General features: G+C 49.6%; 1 protein-coding gene across 6 annotated transcripts in view; it reads left to right on the forward strand.

The window, feature by feature from the left end:
- Window positions 1-16,225, forward strand: part of SULF2 (sulfatase 2) — a 140,569-nt gene that overhangs the window by 90,488 nt on the left and 33,856 nt on the right. For all 6 annotated transcript variants that reach the window (XM_032605634.1, XM_032605631.1, XM_032605633.1 and 3 more), the window contains exons 4-5: window positions 696-847; window positions 12,918-13,087. In XM_032605634.1, the coding sequence (XP_032461525.1) occupies window positions 696-847; window positions 12,918-13,087 (322 nt within the window). The remainder of the gene's footprint in view (window positions 1-695; window positions 848-12,917; window positions 13,088-16,225) is intronic.

Below are 16,225 nucleotides of genomic sequence, written 5' to 3' on the forward strand. Positions count from 1 at the left end.
CTTTCCACCGCGCCTGGATCGGTCTGCACGTCCACCGGCAGCGTGTGAGAGCTCCAGATGCCCCATGCCCCCACCTACAATCGGTCTCAGTCCATTTTTCTAAATGTTAGCCCTTCTAGACGCCATGTAGTAGATAGAATCCAATGGGGTCCATAAACTTGAGTGGGAAAAAATGATGCTCTGGTTTTCACTGACCTACGGCTGACACTAGACATTTGCTTCAGTTCTGAATGTAAGCCCCTAACCGCGGTGCATCGGCAGAATCTATACCGTTGTCATCGTAGAAATCGCTGGTGTTTCAGTATTCCGTTGCAGTTGCTGTAGGTGTCGCGAAATCAAATATTCTCACTCATCACTACTTTGAAATGATCATTCCTTGCAAGGTCTTGCATTTAATCTTCATTTTTTTTAAGGACACGTTACTATATGGCAAATTCTCCTAATATTTTGATAACTGTATTTCAAAATAATTGATTTTCTCTGTAATCTTATATATTTTATTTTCTGCACGTGAGAACATTTGAGAAGGGGGTCATAGGCTGCACTTGCCTGCCAGAGGGCTCCGTGGCTCAGAGGGCAGTGCTGTCGCCAGGCTCTGGGCCTGCCATGGTTTAGAAATGGCTGTCGGCTGACGGACAGAGAAGGCTTTTGCTCTCTGTGTGCTCACGTGGCCTCCTGGTCCTTCTCCCCTCCAGCTTTCTTTGGGAAGTACCTTAACGAATACAACGGCTCCTACGTACCGCCTGGCTGGAAGGAGTGGGTCGGCCTCCTTAAAAACTCCCGCTTTTATAACTACACACTGTGTCGGAACGGAGTGAAGGAGAAGCACGGCTTTGACTACTCCAAGGTGAGTCCCCCTTCCTGGCTGGGAGAGGCTGTGGGGCTCGGCCCTGGCGATCACGACACGGGAGCCCGACTACCTGGGCTCAGACGGCGACACTTATTACATGTGTGACCTTGAGCATCTTACTTACATCCTCTGCTTCAGTTTTCTCATTTCTCAAATGATAGTCTCTGTTTCTAGGAGTATTGTTTTCTTTTTCATGTTTTGAAATTGAAGTAAAGTTGATTTACAATATTGTATTAGTTTCAGGGGTACAGCAGAGTGATTCAGTTATATTTTTTCCAGATTACTCTCCACTATAGGTTATTTCAAGATATTGAATATAATTCCCTGCGCTATGCAGTAAATCCTTGTTGCTTATTTGTTTCATGTGTGGTGTTGGTTAATCCCGTGCTCCTCATTTATCTCTCCCCCCATCCCCCCATCCCTTTCCCCTTGGGTAACCATAAGTTTGTTTTTCTGTGTCTGTGAGTCTGTTTCTGTTTTGTATTAGATTCATTTGTTTTATTTTTAGATTCCACATATAAGTGGTATCACATATCTGTCTCTCTCTGACTGACTTCGCTAAGTGTAATGCTAGGTTTATCTCTGTCGCTGCAAATGGCAGTGTAAGAGTGTTGGGTTTTTCCAGTTGAGATATATTTGACGTACAACATTGTGTAAGTTTAACACGTACAACGTGCTTATTCGATACGTGTGTATAGCGCAGTGTGATTGCCGTTGCCATGTCAGCTAAACCTTTATCACGTTGCATAATCTCTTCCTTTCTGTGGTAAGAATAGTTAAGACCTAGTCTCTCTCAGCAAGTCTGATGTCTATAGTGCAGTACTGTTGCCTAGAATGACTATGCTGTGCGTTAGATCTCCAGGACTCACTCATTTACTAGTTGTAAGTTTGTCCCTTTAAAAACATCTCCCCACTTCTCCCACCCCCCGCCCCTGGTAACACCCATTCCACTTTCTGTTTTTATGAGTTCAGCTCTTTTGAATTCCATATACAAGTGATATCACACAGTATTTGTCTTTCTCTGACTTACGTCACTTAGCATAATGTCCTCAAAGTATGTCCATGTTGATGCAGATGGCAGGATTGCCTTCTTTCTCGGGACGGAATAACGTTCCATCGTGTGTGTGTGTGTGTGTGTGTGTGTGTGTGTGTGTGTGTGTGTGTGGCGTGCCAGGTGATATGAGGGTACTATTTTATAACATTTTGCCAAAGCAGAACTTTCTTACAGAAAGTGTGCATATAGAGTGTACGGTTCGATGAATTTTCAAAAACTGAGCAGACACACGTAACCAGCACTCACGTAGGTCATGAAGTTCCCCTCATGTAACTCCCAGCAACCACGCCTCCCAAAAGGACACCCATTACTCAGACTTCCAGCATTGTAGACTAATTCTGTATCCAGCTTTTGTTGCTTAACCCTGTTGAAATTCCCGTGTTGTTACGTGTGAGTGTAGATCCTTCATTCTTGTTGTATAGCCTTCCATTGTGTGATTATACGTTAATCTCTTTGTTCCCTGGGACGTACTTTTTCTAGTTCTGATTTGTGGAACTGAGGTAAGGTAAGGAGCATAGATCCTAAGTGAATTTTCAGGGAATTTTCACACATCTGTGCATCTGTGTAAGTGCCGCCCAGGTCAAGCTGTAGAGCATTTCCGACCCCCAGCAGGTTCCCTCATACGCCTTTCCAGCCAAAACCGCCACCACCTCTGTTTTGACTTTTATCACCGTGGATTGGTTTTGCCTGTTCAGGAACTTCACATAAGTGGAATCATATCATATGTGCTCTCTATATCTGGCTTTTTTCACTCAACATCACGTCTGTGAGATTCATCCACATGGTTGTGTGTATCGGCCGCGTGTCCTTTTCAGTGCTATGTAGTATTCTGTCGTATAAATAGATGACAGATATTCGTCTATTCAACGACCGATGGATATTTTGGTTGCCTCTGGTTGGGTCTGTTATGAACTAAGCTGCCGTGAGCATCCTTACACGTGGCTTTTGGTAGACATATGAACCCATTTCTTTGGCTTATCCACCTGGGAGTAGAATTGCTGGGATATAGGATACATTACATGGTTGGACCAGTTTACACTTCCCAGCCAGAAATGTTTAAGCGTTCCAGTTGCTTCACATTCCTGAACACAGGTATTGTCTTTTTTATTATAGCCATTTGGCTGGGGGCATAGTGGTATTTCATTGTGGTTTTTCCACAGATGTTTTTGAGGATCACACGAGTTAATACATGTAGAGCATGAGAGGAGACCATTGCATATATAGTAAATATTCAGGACATATTAGTCCAGATCAGGACGCCAAACTTGCTCTGTAAAGGGCCAAATGCTAAATATTTTAGACTTTACGAGCCATAGTCTCTATTGCAAGCTGCTCAAGTCTTCCCTTGCAGTGCAAAAGCAGCCATAGATGATATGTAAGCCGATAAGCATGGCTGTGTTTCAGTAAAACTTTATTTACAAAAACAGGCAGGGGGCCTGACCTGGCCAGTGGGTGGTAGTCTCCTGACGCCCGGCTTAGATAATGATGATGATGGTGGTAAGGAGGGAGAGACTGACACGGACGGTTCATCCAAACTTACCATTAAAAAAAATATATCTGGAGACTCACAAATATTCCTGCCCCAACTAAATCCTCAGAATCAGCTCCGGCATCCCACCACAGCAGATACATTATTTCTCCGGTCTGTCAAATCCACCTCTTTCTCTTCCCCATTCCCACTGCCACTACCCCTGGGCCTGACTTACTGTCGTACCCAGGATTCTCTGATGACGATTCCTTGGGGCCTCCCTCTCGTTGTCCCTAAAAAGCCACACAAGGCTCCTAGGCAGAAGTCACCAGGGGGCAGGCTGTCACGCAAACAGGAGAGCAGGCTGGGAGCAGGTAAGACAGCATGGAGCGGTGGGGACTGTGGAGGACTCAGCTGTCTAAAACGGGGCAGCAAACTCTCGGATCAGGCCTGTCTGTCCCACGTAGCATTGTGCGCCGGAGACGGCCAGGTTTTCTGATTTTTCAACAGAAGCCACAAATTTGTATATTTTTCTCCTGTGAAGTCTGATTTTTAAGTATTGGCAGGTAATTCAGACATCTCTCAAATACTGCATGAATCAAGGTCACCTGAGGCCCAGACCTGACCCATGGATTTGCAGCCCATTGTATTGTTCTGCTACCCATTGCCCTCCAGGGGCTGTGCAGTGGACTGGGGGTTCAAAGCCCGACTCTGAACATATTATGTGCTGTTGGATATGCTACCCATTCCTAAGAGCCTCAATTCCCAAATCTGGAAAATGGGCACATCCTAGCATCTTAATAATGCGCATTTCTATTTACTGAGCACCTACTGTGGTCCAGGCACTATGCTGGGTGTTTTATGTACGATATATCTAATCTTCACAACAGCCATAGCAAGTGAGGACTAGTGGGAGTTGATTACATTAGTCATATATTCCCTCAGCAAGTATTTATTAAGAGCCTACTATGTGCCAGGTGCTGAGTATCCAAGGGTGAACAAAAACAGACCCAGGTACCATCCTCATGGAGTTTGTGGTCTAGCGGTGGAGGTGTGTTATGAACTGTGAAATGATGGCCACCTGTATTAAAGTCAGAACACCACACACAGTGTAGAAGCGTGCGCGCGCGCAAACACACACACACACACACACACACACACACAAGCACATCAGCCCAATCTCCTATTTTGTCATCCCCAGTATGAACCATTTCAACCAGACCAGCCTTGTCAGTTGTTACAACCATCTCAAAGCCTTTACTAGTGCTTCCCTGTCCTGAGTTTATCCAAGTTTTGTCTGTCTTTTCTTCCATGAAGCGTTTCTGGATTACTCTAAACTATAGGAGTTCTCCTTTTTTGAATCAGACTGGCCTCTTTCAGCTGCTTGTGAGCAGAAATGAACAAAAACTCAAATCAAAATGGCTTAATTGAAGAAGAAACGTATTAGCCTTTTTAACTGATCCAGCAGTAATGGCATCACACATGGCTGGATTAGGCAGTGGTTTCTCACTCCTTTGTATTCTGTTTTCTTCTCTTCAACCTCATCCACAGACTGTATGTCTGTCTCTCTTCTCCTGGTACCAGTATGGCCATCCTTGCATCCTCTCAGCTTCCTGCCCAGCTGCAAGCATGGGTGTCTCCTTCCCAGGATTCCTAGCTAGTTTCATTGGCTCTGGATCAGTCACATATCTGTCCCTGAACCAACCAGTGTGGCCAGGGGAACGCAGTGTTCTGATGGGCTGTAAATCACGTGCTCCACTCCTGACTCAGAGGAGCGGGTAGCAGGAGCCCTACCATGGAGCTCAACCCTGGAACATCAGCTGAGAATAGAGCCCCAAATAAAAATGGAGAGTTTCCACTGGAAGGAGGCTGACTAGATGCTCAACAGCCAAAACACACCCAATCCCACTCACCTTCTGGGAACACCAGCACATCTGGGGAGCCCTCCCACCTTTGACAGGTAATCACCACCCGCGTGTCCCCTTCCTGAGTGTAAGTCTGATCAGTCCAGGCCCCAAGTGGCAGACACCACACGTGACGTCACCTGGGCCGTGCCCTCTCCCTGACCCTGCGTCTCCCTCTGCACATAGTAGGCCTGCCTTCAGGAACTCCCGAATGAATTGATTCCAGAGTCCTGGTTGGGGGGGATTTAGCAGCTCTGCTGGACTCCTTGGCAATACAAAGCACAGTCTCTCAATGCAGAACACACCTTTTCTCTCCTCCCAGCCTCAGTGCAGGCAGATTCTCCAAATACCCAGAAAAATCCACTCCCTCCTTTTTAAAATTCCTCACCATGTCCACGCCTGGCCTCAGCACAGCCCAATAATGAAGTCATCCAGGGATACTCCATCCCCTTGGCGCTGAGGATGGGACACGCAGCGGCTGCTTTGTCCCCCCATTTCCTACCATCCATACATCTCGGCCTGTGAATGAGAGGAGCCCCTGTGCCAAAGGTGGGAGAATTCCTGGAGCCCCAGTTACCAGAGGCCTGGAAACAGAGGGATAGGGGGCCCTGTGGGGTCAGAGCTGGCTCAGGTCCAGAGTTCAACTCCCAAGGGTAGCGGTGGGCAGCGGAAGCCGGAGCACCGGGAGGGAACAGGAGTGAGCTTGGAGTTTCCAGCTGAGGCAGAGCTGCAGGGCGGGAGCCCCACGCTCTGGGAGGCCCAGTGCCTCCGTCAGGTCAGAGTATCATGCTGACACTGACCTGGGGGGCCTCTGCGGGAAGCCCAAGTAGGGAGGAAGTGGCAGCCCTTCCCAAGAGCCCCTCAAAAGGCGCTCTGAGGACTCTGTCCCACATCGCTAATCCCAAAGGTGGGCAGATGCCACCAAAGGGGTCCTCATGGCAGAGTGGAAAGAGAGGCAGTGATGATGAGAAAAGAATAATGTAGAGCCAGCACTAATGGTCGAAGAGGGCTGGAGAAGGCAGCAGAAGGGAGATAGGCGTGACCAGGTCAGGAGATGGAGGAGGGTCCAGGTGAGTCGGTGGGGGTCGGGGGGGCTCTGCAGAAATGGCGGTCCCCAGGAACCTGAGTGCATCCACCCCTCAGCCCAGCATGTGTACTTCTCTCTCTCTCTGTTCTGGAGAAGCCTTCCTTGTGTGCAGAGGGGGTATAGCCAAGCTGTTGGCTGCAACTTTGCCATGGAAAGAAATCAACCAAGAAAGCCCAGTAATGCGGGAAGCAACTGAATGACCGTGGAGAAGTCTGGAAAAAGACAAGGGGGATCTGTGCCTAAAGCCATCAGAAAAGCTTAGGACATAGGCTGAGTGGGAAAAGCAAGTTTCAGGACTCCTTCAGGTCCCTGGTCAGATGTTACCCTCCTAGACCACCCTGTATTCAGGGTGACCCCCCCTCGACCCCCCGTCACCACTGATGCGCCAGACGTATATACATATCATGGATTCACGTGCTCTCATTCGAATACAAGGCTCATGAAGAGGGGAACGTGCGTTAATCTCGTTCACTGCTGTGTGTTGGATGAATGAATGAGTGTACACGGTGTGATAGGATTAATGTAAAAAGATGCATAAAGCAATATACTCTAGCATACGTAATAACACATCTGGAGAGACACTGCTTTCTCAGTAGAGGACAAAAGAGGCCAAGATTGGGAGTGGGGATGAGAGGAAGTCAAAGGGAACTTCAGCTTTGTTTGTACCGTTTTAATTTTCACAAGGAAAATGCATGCGTTGTGATTCCTGAGGACTGATGGCTAACACTCTTTTAGAGGGTATCACGCACCAGATACCGCTGGAATCGTTGTACACGAATTAACCCATGCATTTCTCACCAGAGCCTATGAGGTGTCTGCTGTTACTATTTCCAATCATCAGAGGAGGAAACTGAGGCCCAGAGAGGCTAAGTAACCAGGCCACACAGCTGGTAAGGGGTTCGTTCAGGATTCGAACCCAGGCCATCTGGCTTCAAAATCCATTCTCTAAACTACAGCCCATGGGCCAGCCCGCCAACTGTTTTGCTACAACCCTTGAGCTTAGAATGGTTTTTACATTTCTACGCAGCTGAAAAAAATCAAAAGAACAGCGATTTTCATGACATGTGAAAACTACATGAAATTCAAATTTTAGTGCGCGTGGATAAAGTTTTACTGCAGCCAGACGCGCCCATTCATTTATGCAGTTACTGCTTTTGAGCTTTAATGGCAGTAATGAGTGATTGTAACTAAGACTTCTGGCCTGCAAAGCCTCAAATATTTATCATCTGGCCTTTTACAGAAAAGGTTTGTTGAGACCTGCTGTAAACCACCATCTACTCCTCCCATTAATCTTTTTGTTTGTGGGGGGAAAAAAAAGAGAGAAACCAGGGAAAAAACACAAAGGCCTGAGCTCTAGCTCTGAATAAATTGCTTATTCGTTTTGTGGCCTCAGTCTCCCTGTCTGTAAAATGGGCATGGTGTCCACTTCACAATGTTGCTATGAAGGTCAGTCAAGCAAATACCTGATAACAGTAAGAGCCAGTGTCCATCGTGGGTTCCCTCGGTACCAGCCTCCATGTTAAGTGCTTTATTCACTTAGCAAGTCCATGTCAAGTGCTCTTGGCACCATCTGAACAAGGGACTGTTATTGGGCCCATTTTCAAGATGCAGAAACTGAGGTGCAGAAAGGCATTGTTTGCCCACAGCTAGCAGGTGATAAAGCTGGAACTTGAACCCAGTGTTTCTGACTCCAGAGCCCTCACCCTTTGTAAAATGATTGCTCCTTAGAGATGTGAATCTCTTTTAAACACAAACTGCTGTAGAAGCTTCCGAAGGTGAGGGATCCACATCATGATTGGGAACGAAAGTTGGACAAACCGGCTGCCCAGGGAAGCCAAGGGCTCAGGAAAGGAGACCCTCTGTCACGCAAGGTTGACTTGCCAAGTGAAGAAAACCCGAAGAGGTGGGCTTGGGAGCTGCCACCTGGGGCCGAGACAACCTCCCCTCCTTGCTCCCCCCCACCCCCACCCAGCCTTCCACCAGCTGTCTGAGAGTAAAACCACAGGTTTCCCAGCACAGCCCTAAAGCCACCCAGTGGTGCTCGGGTGGGGCTTCCCAAGCAGAAAATTTAGTCCTGGGAGCCAGGGGACTCTGATCTGGGGAGATGTCCTGTGACATATGGGGTGAACTGGCTTATCTCACCCAAGTTCAAACAAGAGGCAGAAACTCGGGCTTCCACGGGGCAAAGTGTGAGCAGCTCCCACCAGCACCCACGGAAGACACGTTTCTCCCCACACCCGGACCCAGACAGAAAGAGGGGCTTCCTGTCAGCCATGCCCCCCTCTTGTCCTTACAGTCTCTGCCCCCCGCCTCCACCCCTCCCCAATCCCCCTGCTTCCTTCTCCCCTCTCTTAACAGCACAGCTTTTCCGCGCCCTACATGGGACTGTACCCTGGGGACAGGGACCCGCGGCCACACACCCACCCTTAACAGGGAGCCCAGCACCCCGGGAATAGGCACCCAACATCTAAGTGAGCTCAGAAATCATAGCTTCAGCGACAGAAACAGTGGCAAAGGCCAAGCCTGGGAAAGAGGCAGGGAGACTCGCAAGCCCACCTGTCACTGGGGTCCCCAGTCCCCAGGAGCGCCCCCCTCTTCCTTCCCGAGAAATCCTACTGGTAAATGACTGCTTGAGGAAGACAGCCCAGGGCCGCAGGCTAGCAGTCTCCTCGGATGCACTGCGGTTCCTCTCGGCTAACTGAGCAAATTGTCGAAGAAGGTCAGGATGGTGGGGGAGGTGGGGATACGCCCTCCTGGGTGTCCGGCAGGGTGTCCTTGTCCCTGGCTGTCTGCCAGCTGTGGTTGCGAAACTCTGAGCAGAAGCAAAGTCCCCAGGACCCTGGCATCACTGCCGCCCTGCACAGGTGTGGCCAGGAGTACGGAGGTGGGGAGGGGAGATCTAGCTCCCGAATACCCAGGTGTGCCCGCCTCACCTGGGAGGTGGAGTGCGCCTGGCCCGGAGCCAAAGGGAGGCAGGGGGTGACTTCCTCATGGTCTATCGGCCAGTCTCCAGCTTCTAGAAAGTTCACCTTTTGACCTGCATCATCCTCCCACCTGTCTCCCCCTTTCTGTGAATAACTGAATTTCTGACTGAGCCCAGGCACCCCAGACTCAGCCTGTTCAAGGCTGAACTCTGCATTTCCACCCTCACCCCAACATTCTCCTGGACCCCCGTCTCTGCACCCTTCACCTAAACCAGAAAGCAGGGGACGGGGGTGGGGCCTGACTGCCCCCTTTCATGCACCCCACACATCCAGTCAGTGGACATGACCTATCTGGGGGGGGTCCACTCCCAGCCGTCACTGGGTAGTGCCACCACTGCCCTGGCCCAGGCCCCGGCCCCGGCCCCCTCTGCCCTCCCTCTGAGCCAGGACTCAGCTCACGTATTGGGACCAAGGGCTGCTTCTCACTGGCTCAACCCAGGCTCATGCCCACCCCCAGAGTCAGGATGGTGTGGACCCCTCCAGTCCACATGGGTGGATGGGAGTGCAGGCACCACTGTCAGATGCATTGTAGACGCCCTAATGCAGCCAGAGGGGACCAGCAAAGGCTTAGCGTAGGAGTGGCTCTGAGGAGGACCAGGAAAGATAGGAGACTCATGGACGTGCAGAACATCTGCCCCGCCCCCGGGATGGCGTAATGTTCCCTGACTCCTGCCGAGAGCTGGCTGCGTGCAGGGCACTGTGTCATGAGCTTTAATCTCTCGGCACTTGAAGCCCTCTCACACCAGCCTTGAGGGGCAGACATAGTAATCACCCCGCACGCTTCCAAATGTACAACGTCACAGAGACTGTTGGAGCCCCTCCATCACCCTTCCAGCTCTATTCCTGTCCCGCTGCCCCCTCCCAGGGAGGTCCTGTGGTGGCCGCTTATTCCCACACATGCATTTAATTCTTTTATTCCATATGCAGACATCTCAAACAATATAAAATACTGTTTTGTGTTTTTAGACTTTATATCAAGAGTATCATATCGTACATAGCCCTCTACATATCAGGTCTGTGAGATGTATCCATGCTGATGCGTGTAGCTCTAGTTTATTCTTTTTCACTGCTCCATCATTGCATTGTCCTGGTGATGGATAGTATTGGTGGCTTTTAAAAAAATCATGTTTAATCACAGCCAATCAAGCACATATATGGTTCTAAAAGCGAATAGTGAAAATGGGTTTATTATGAAGAACAGCAGCTCTCTTCCCGCCCCTCCCCACCCAGGGTCCCAGCCCCTCCTTTTCACCTAAGAGAGTTTTGCAATGTTTTTAGATCCACTACTAGTTACAAGGTATTTCTAACACCTTTAGATCATGTTCCACAGTTATAGCAGCAGCTCTTTGATTTGTGTCACATAGAATGTTATTTTTAGGTAATAGGTTCTACAGGACCCCCTTATAAAGCCTTTTTTTACTCCCCAAAATTATTCATAAAAAGTATTCAAGGGCTTCCCTGGTGGCGCAGTGGTTGAGAGTCCGCCTGCCAATGCAGGGGACACGGGTTGGTGCCCCGGTCCGGGAAGATCCCACATGCCGCGGAGCAGCTAGGCCCGTGAGCCATGGCTGCTGAGACTGCACGTCCAGAGCCTGTGCTCCGCAACGGGAGAGGTCACAACAGTGAGAGGCCCGCGTACCGCAAAACAAAAACAAACAAACAAAAAAAAAAGTATTCAAGGAAAAGTATATAAAGTAGCAAGTGACTTTCTCCCCTCTCTCCCCTTATCCTGGTCCCCAGTTAGCACTTTGGTCCTGGATTTTCCCTTGGTGCTCAAAAGCATATGAAGGTAGGGGTTTGGTTTCTCCTCTCTACCCTGACTCCTACTCTCTCCCACAAAAAAAAAAAAAAAAAAATAGAATCTTCCAGAGTTTGACTCTGTAGCTTGCTCTTTCCCTTAACAGTGTATCTTGGACAACTTTCTACCTCGGTAACCACAGACCTGCTGCCCTTTTAATGTCTGCACAGCGCTGCACAGTATGAAAGCAGTGCAAGTTCATTCATCATCTTCCCATTACTGGTCACTGTGATGCAGTGACTGTCCTTGTGCACATAGGCATAGAGCACGAATGTCCCTGGAGGCACGTACCTCTAGAGGCGCAGGTACACCTGGAGTATGTATGTATTTGGTACAGTTCACTTCCGGGTGGAAGCTGTAGCCACTTCTTCACCTTTCTCTCTTCTCTAAAATAATATCTCTTTTTGAAAGTTATCATTTTGGACAGAGCTGCTTCTGGAGAAGCAGAAGGTAAATTTTTAAGAACTCATTACCTTCATAAGAAATCAGCAGCTAAAGATTTACCAAATTCAGGAAGAGTTTAGGCAAATCTCAGCTTCTTAGCTGAGCTTTTAAAGCCCTTGTTTCCTGTCCATCACTTTTCCCTCCCACTCTTCTCTCCTCCTGCCCAGTATCTAAGTGGGTCTCACTTTTCTGGAGACGCTACTGCATGCCTGTGTTTGTGCTGCTGCTTTGATTGTCCTGGCATTGTACCTGACGATTGTTCACCCTCTTTCTATTCCTCAGACACAAGGCAAGTTCATTCCTGCCTCAGAGGCCTTGCATTTTCTGTTCCCTCTGCCTGGAACACTTCCTCTAGATCAGTGATTCTCACTCCTGGCTGCACATTGGAATCTCCTGGTGAGCTTTTAAAAAGTCCAGTACCCAGACTGGACCACAGACCAATTAAACCAGAATCTCTGGAAGAGAGCCCAGCCATCAGTAAAGCTCCCCTGAGGATTCCAGCAAGCAGCTGAAAGTGAACTCCAATGATATAACAATAGACCTTCCCATGCCCAGCTCCTCATCACTCAGGTCTCAGCTCAAATGTCACCTCCTCAGAGAGGCCCTCCCTGATTGCCCCAGCTAAAGTATTCCTCCCACTCCAGCTCCCAGTTACTCTTTGTCACATTTTGTCTAATTTTCTTCTTCTGTCACACGGCGTCACTATCTTGGGTCTTCGTTTATACGTTCGTCTGCTCCCGCCCCCAGTACAGACCCTCCAGGATTGCAGGGATGTATCCACCCTGCATGATGGTATCCCTGGAGCCTTGAAAAGACTTCAGGCTTAGGGACCAGCACTCAGGAGGCCTGGCTGCAACATTTATCAACTGTGTGACATTAGGCAATTCACTTAACTTCTCCGGGTCTTCATTTCCTGTTCTGGAAAACAGGGTTTATCATCACACCTACATTCTAGGGCTATATAAGAATTAAACAAGCTAATACATGTAAACACAGAACAATTCCTGGAGCGCCATAAGAACTCAATAGTGTTAGCTATTATTATTTTAAGATCTATCACAAATGAATGACAAATTGTAATTCCTCTCCCATCCTCCCTAACCCCTTCTCTGCTTTTTTTTTCTGTTGTGCATAACATCATTTGACATTCCCTGTTTTACTTGCTTATTTATTGTCTGTTTGCCCCTAGACCGTCAGCTCTGCGAGGGATTGTCTATTTTGGTCACTGCTGTGTCCCCGATGCCCGGCACGGCACCTGGCACATGGCAAGCGCTCAGCACGGATGCCCAGCTCCTCATACCCTTCTCCTGTCTCTCCCCACCCCCCAGGACTACCTGACAGACCTGATCACCAACAACAGCGTGAGCTTCTTCCGTACATCCAAGAAGATGTACCCGCACAGGCCCGTTCTCATGGTCATCAGCCACGCAGCCCCTCACGGCCCCGAGGACTCGGCCCCCCAGTACTCAAGCCTCTTCCCCAACGCATCGCAGCACATGTAAGCTTCGGGGCACTGCCTGCAGAGCTGCTGGGTGGCACGAAGGTGGGAGGGTCCGGCTCGATCACAGTGATGTAATGACAGAGACGAGGCTGTCTCTTGTCTCTAATCCTCCGGGTTTAAAGAAGCCAGGGACACACAGCTGATCTCTGAGGAAACTGGGATACAGATCCAGTAATAACAACGCAAAGCAGGCAACAAGAGTTTTTAACTTGGGACCCACATCCTCCCACCGAGAGGTCTGTGGGTAGAACAGCATTTCAGGTGTATACCCGTGTAATAGTTTTCCTTTGCAATCTGTGTATTTTATTTTGCACATTTTAAAACACTTTTGAGAAAGGGTCTATAGCCTCATCAGACTACTAATATATTCACAGCCTTTATAAGCTGTTGACTCCATGGCAGGCTCTGTGCTAAGCCCTGTACGTTGCAGTGAATCCCTGAATATTCCCAGTGACCCTTGGTGTATCAGTTATCTATTGCTGCATAACAAGTTACCCCGAAATTGAGCAACTTAAAACACCAACGCGTATCACCACGCAGTGTCTGTGAGTCAGGAATCTGGGAGTGGCCTATCTGGAAGGTTCTAGCTCAGGGTCTCCCGAGGTTGTGAAAAAGGTGTCAGCTGGGGCTGCCGCCATCTGAGGCTTGCCTGGGGCTCACTCACACGGCTGCCCCTCAACCAGCAGATCTCACCATCGGGCTGATGCAGTCTTTTATAACCTAATCTCAAAGTGACACACCATCTCTCCCACATTCTATTGGTTGCCCAGACCAGTGCTCCTACAGTATGGGAGGGGGTACACGTGTGTGATTACCAGGAAGTGGGGGCTATTGAGGGCTCTCCTGGAGGCTGCTTGTCACACTTGGTATTCCCATTTTACCAATGGGAAAACCGAGGCACAGAGAGGTGAGGTAACTCCCCTAAGGTCACCCAGATGGTAAATGGCAGAGCTCGAATTCAAATCCGGCGCCCATTCCTGCCTCCCATCTCTCTGCCCACCCCTTCAGTCCTCCTCCCTCCAGCTGGCTAGTAAATCCTTCTGGAAAGTTCTTCTGCTTGTCTCTGCCTCAGACCACCTCCTGCTTAGCAGCAAAACTCAGCAGCCCTTGCTGTGACATGGGGGCGACAAGGACTGGGTGATTTGGAGTCCGCCTGAATATTCCGGCTGTTTAATTTTCGTTGCAATCAGAATGCACTGCCCTCCTCACCCCCCTTGCCGTGATTACTTTCTGACAGAGCCCGGAGTGGCTCCGAGAGGATGAGGCAGTGTGTTAACCTGCTGATCCCCTGGTCTTTGGGGAGCAGGACTGGACAGATGGTGGAGAACTGCATTCCAGGGACCGCGGCACCCCTCTCACTCCGCAGACGGCAGCACTGCCTCTCTGCACATCTGCCGTGGCTGCCCCCCACCCCAGCCCTCTCCTCCTGCCTGAGATGCCAGCCTCCCACCCTCACCCACAGCCCACCTTTGAGGGAGGGGGCACGTGGCCAACTCAGTCCCCCTAAGGGAGGAGCCGCAGAGTGGGGGAAGGTACACTTTGCTTCTTCAGTGTCTCCTCTAAAAGGGGTGCTGGCACCCCACCCCCCAGCAGCCCTGGAGTTTCATGATGAGATGGTTTGACATTGCCTGCTCATTTATTTTCCCTTTGAAATGAAAATTATAGAAATTGAACATGAGAAATGCCTGCTGCCATTACTTACCCAGAGCACCCCCTGTGCCTTATTAGGGCTATGTTTGAAAGGCTCTCTTATCTCTGGGGTATAATCATTTTCAAAACAAAACCCAAAACCAGAAAGTTCTGCAGCTGGGATGTTTAATTTTGACAGTCAGGAGAGCTGAGGAGGGGACAGAGGTCCAGATCTTTCTATCACGAGACTCCTGAGTCAGAGACTCCTGTCTCACCCCATCAAGCCTTGTGCCATATTCTCGGGCTGGGCTTGTGGGTTCTGAAAAACGCTGCTCGTTGCGATGTGGTCCCACTGCCTCAGCCCAGGGCCCCATCCCCCCCCCAGCCAGCTCCGTACACGCACAAAGATGCAAACACGCAGACACACACGCACACACACACACAGATACAGACACAAATACGCAAAGATACAAATAGATACATACAGATATATACACAGATACACAAACGCACACAGACACACAGAACTCAGACACAAACACACACAAAGATACAAATAAATACACAGACATATATAGACGCAAATGCACATACAAACACAGGCATATACACACAAGCACATATACGGACACACACATACACACAGATATGCAGACATACACAGAAACACGCAGATACAAAGATACAAGCACATACACACACACAAACGCACATAAAGATAAACACAGATGCAAACACAGATACACACAAACATGAAGATACACAAGCATACAGACACGCACACACAGAAACATACACAGACACACAAACATACACAGAGACACACACAGACAAAAGACACATAGGCACACACACCCACAGCCCCCAGAGCTTCCTCTGAAGCGTGGCCTCTGAATGGGTTCACGGACCTCTCCGTTTATCACGCCTGGGAGCCAGGCCCGAGCTCACATCCTCGGGGAGGGGCTGGGAGCCAGGGCTCCTGCCCCTCGGCCTCCAGACACACGGTGGGAGGGGCCGGAAGGGCCCCCAGCCCGAGAGGGGATGTAATGCTTCAGGCCGGTTGTGAACAAGCAGACATTCCTCGGATTCTTGTGGAGGTGAGGGTTTCGACTCTTTGTTCAGCAGGCATCTGGGTTCATGTGAAAATGTGACACCATCCCGGGGTAGCAGGGGGAGCCTGGCCTCAAGCAGGGGACCAGAAAGCCGGCCTCGGCCCCAAGCAGGACCCGAGGCTCTGCAGCCTGCTGGCCTCCAGATCCTGCTCGAAAGACGCCTCCAGAGAAAGGGCCTCCGAAATCAGACTCTTGACAGACTCACCCCTCTCTGTTCTCAAGGGCAGACACCAGCCCGAGAGAATCTAAGAGATTCAGGGATGATTGCTCAAAATTACATCCTGAATTGGGCCCCTGGGGCCACGGGAACAATTTTCCCAAAACCCCCAACAGCCCCAAGGACATGTCTTTGTGCAGCCCCTGGCCCAGCAGCACCCCTCCAGCTCCTCGGTGG

The sequence above is a fragment of the Phocoena sinus genome, chromosome 15, assembly GCF_008692025.1.
Source record: "Phocoena sinus isolate mPhoSin1 chromosome 15, mPhoSin1.pri, whole genome shotgun sequence".
NCBI lineage: Eukaryota > Metazoa > Chordata > Mammalia > Artiodactyla > Phocoenidae > Phocoena > Phocoena sinus.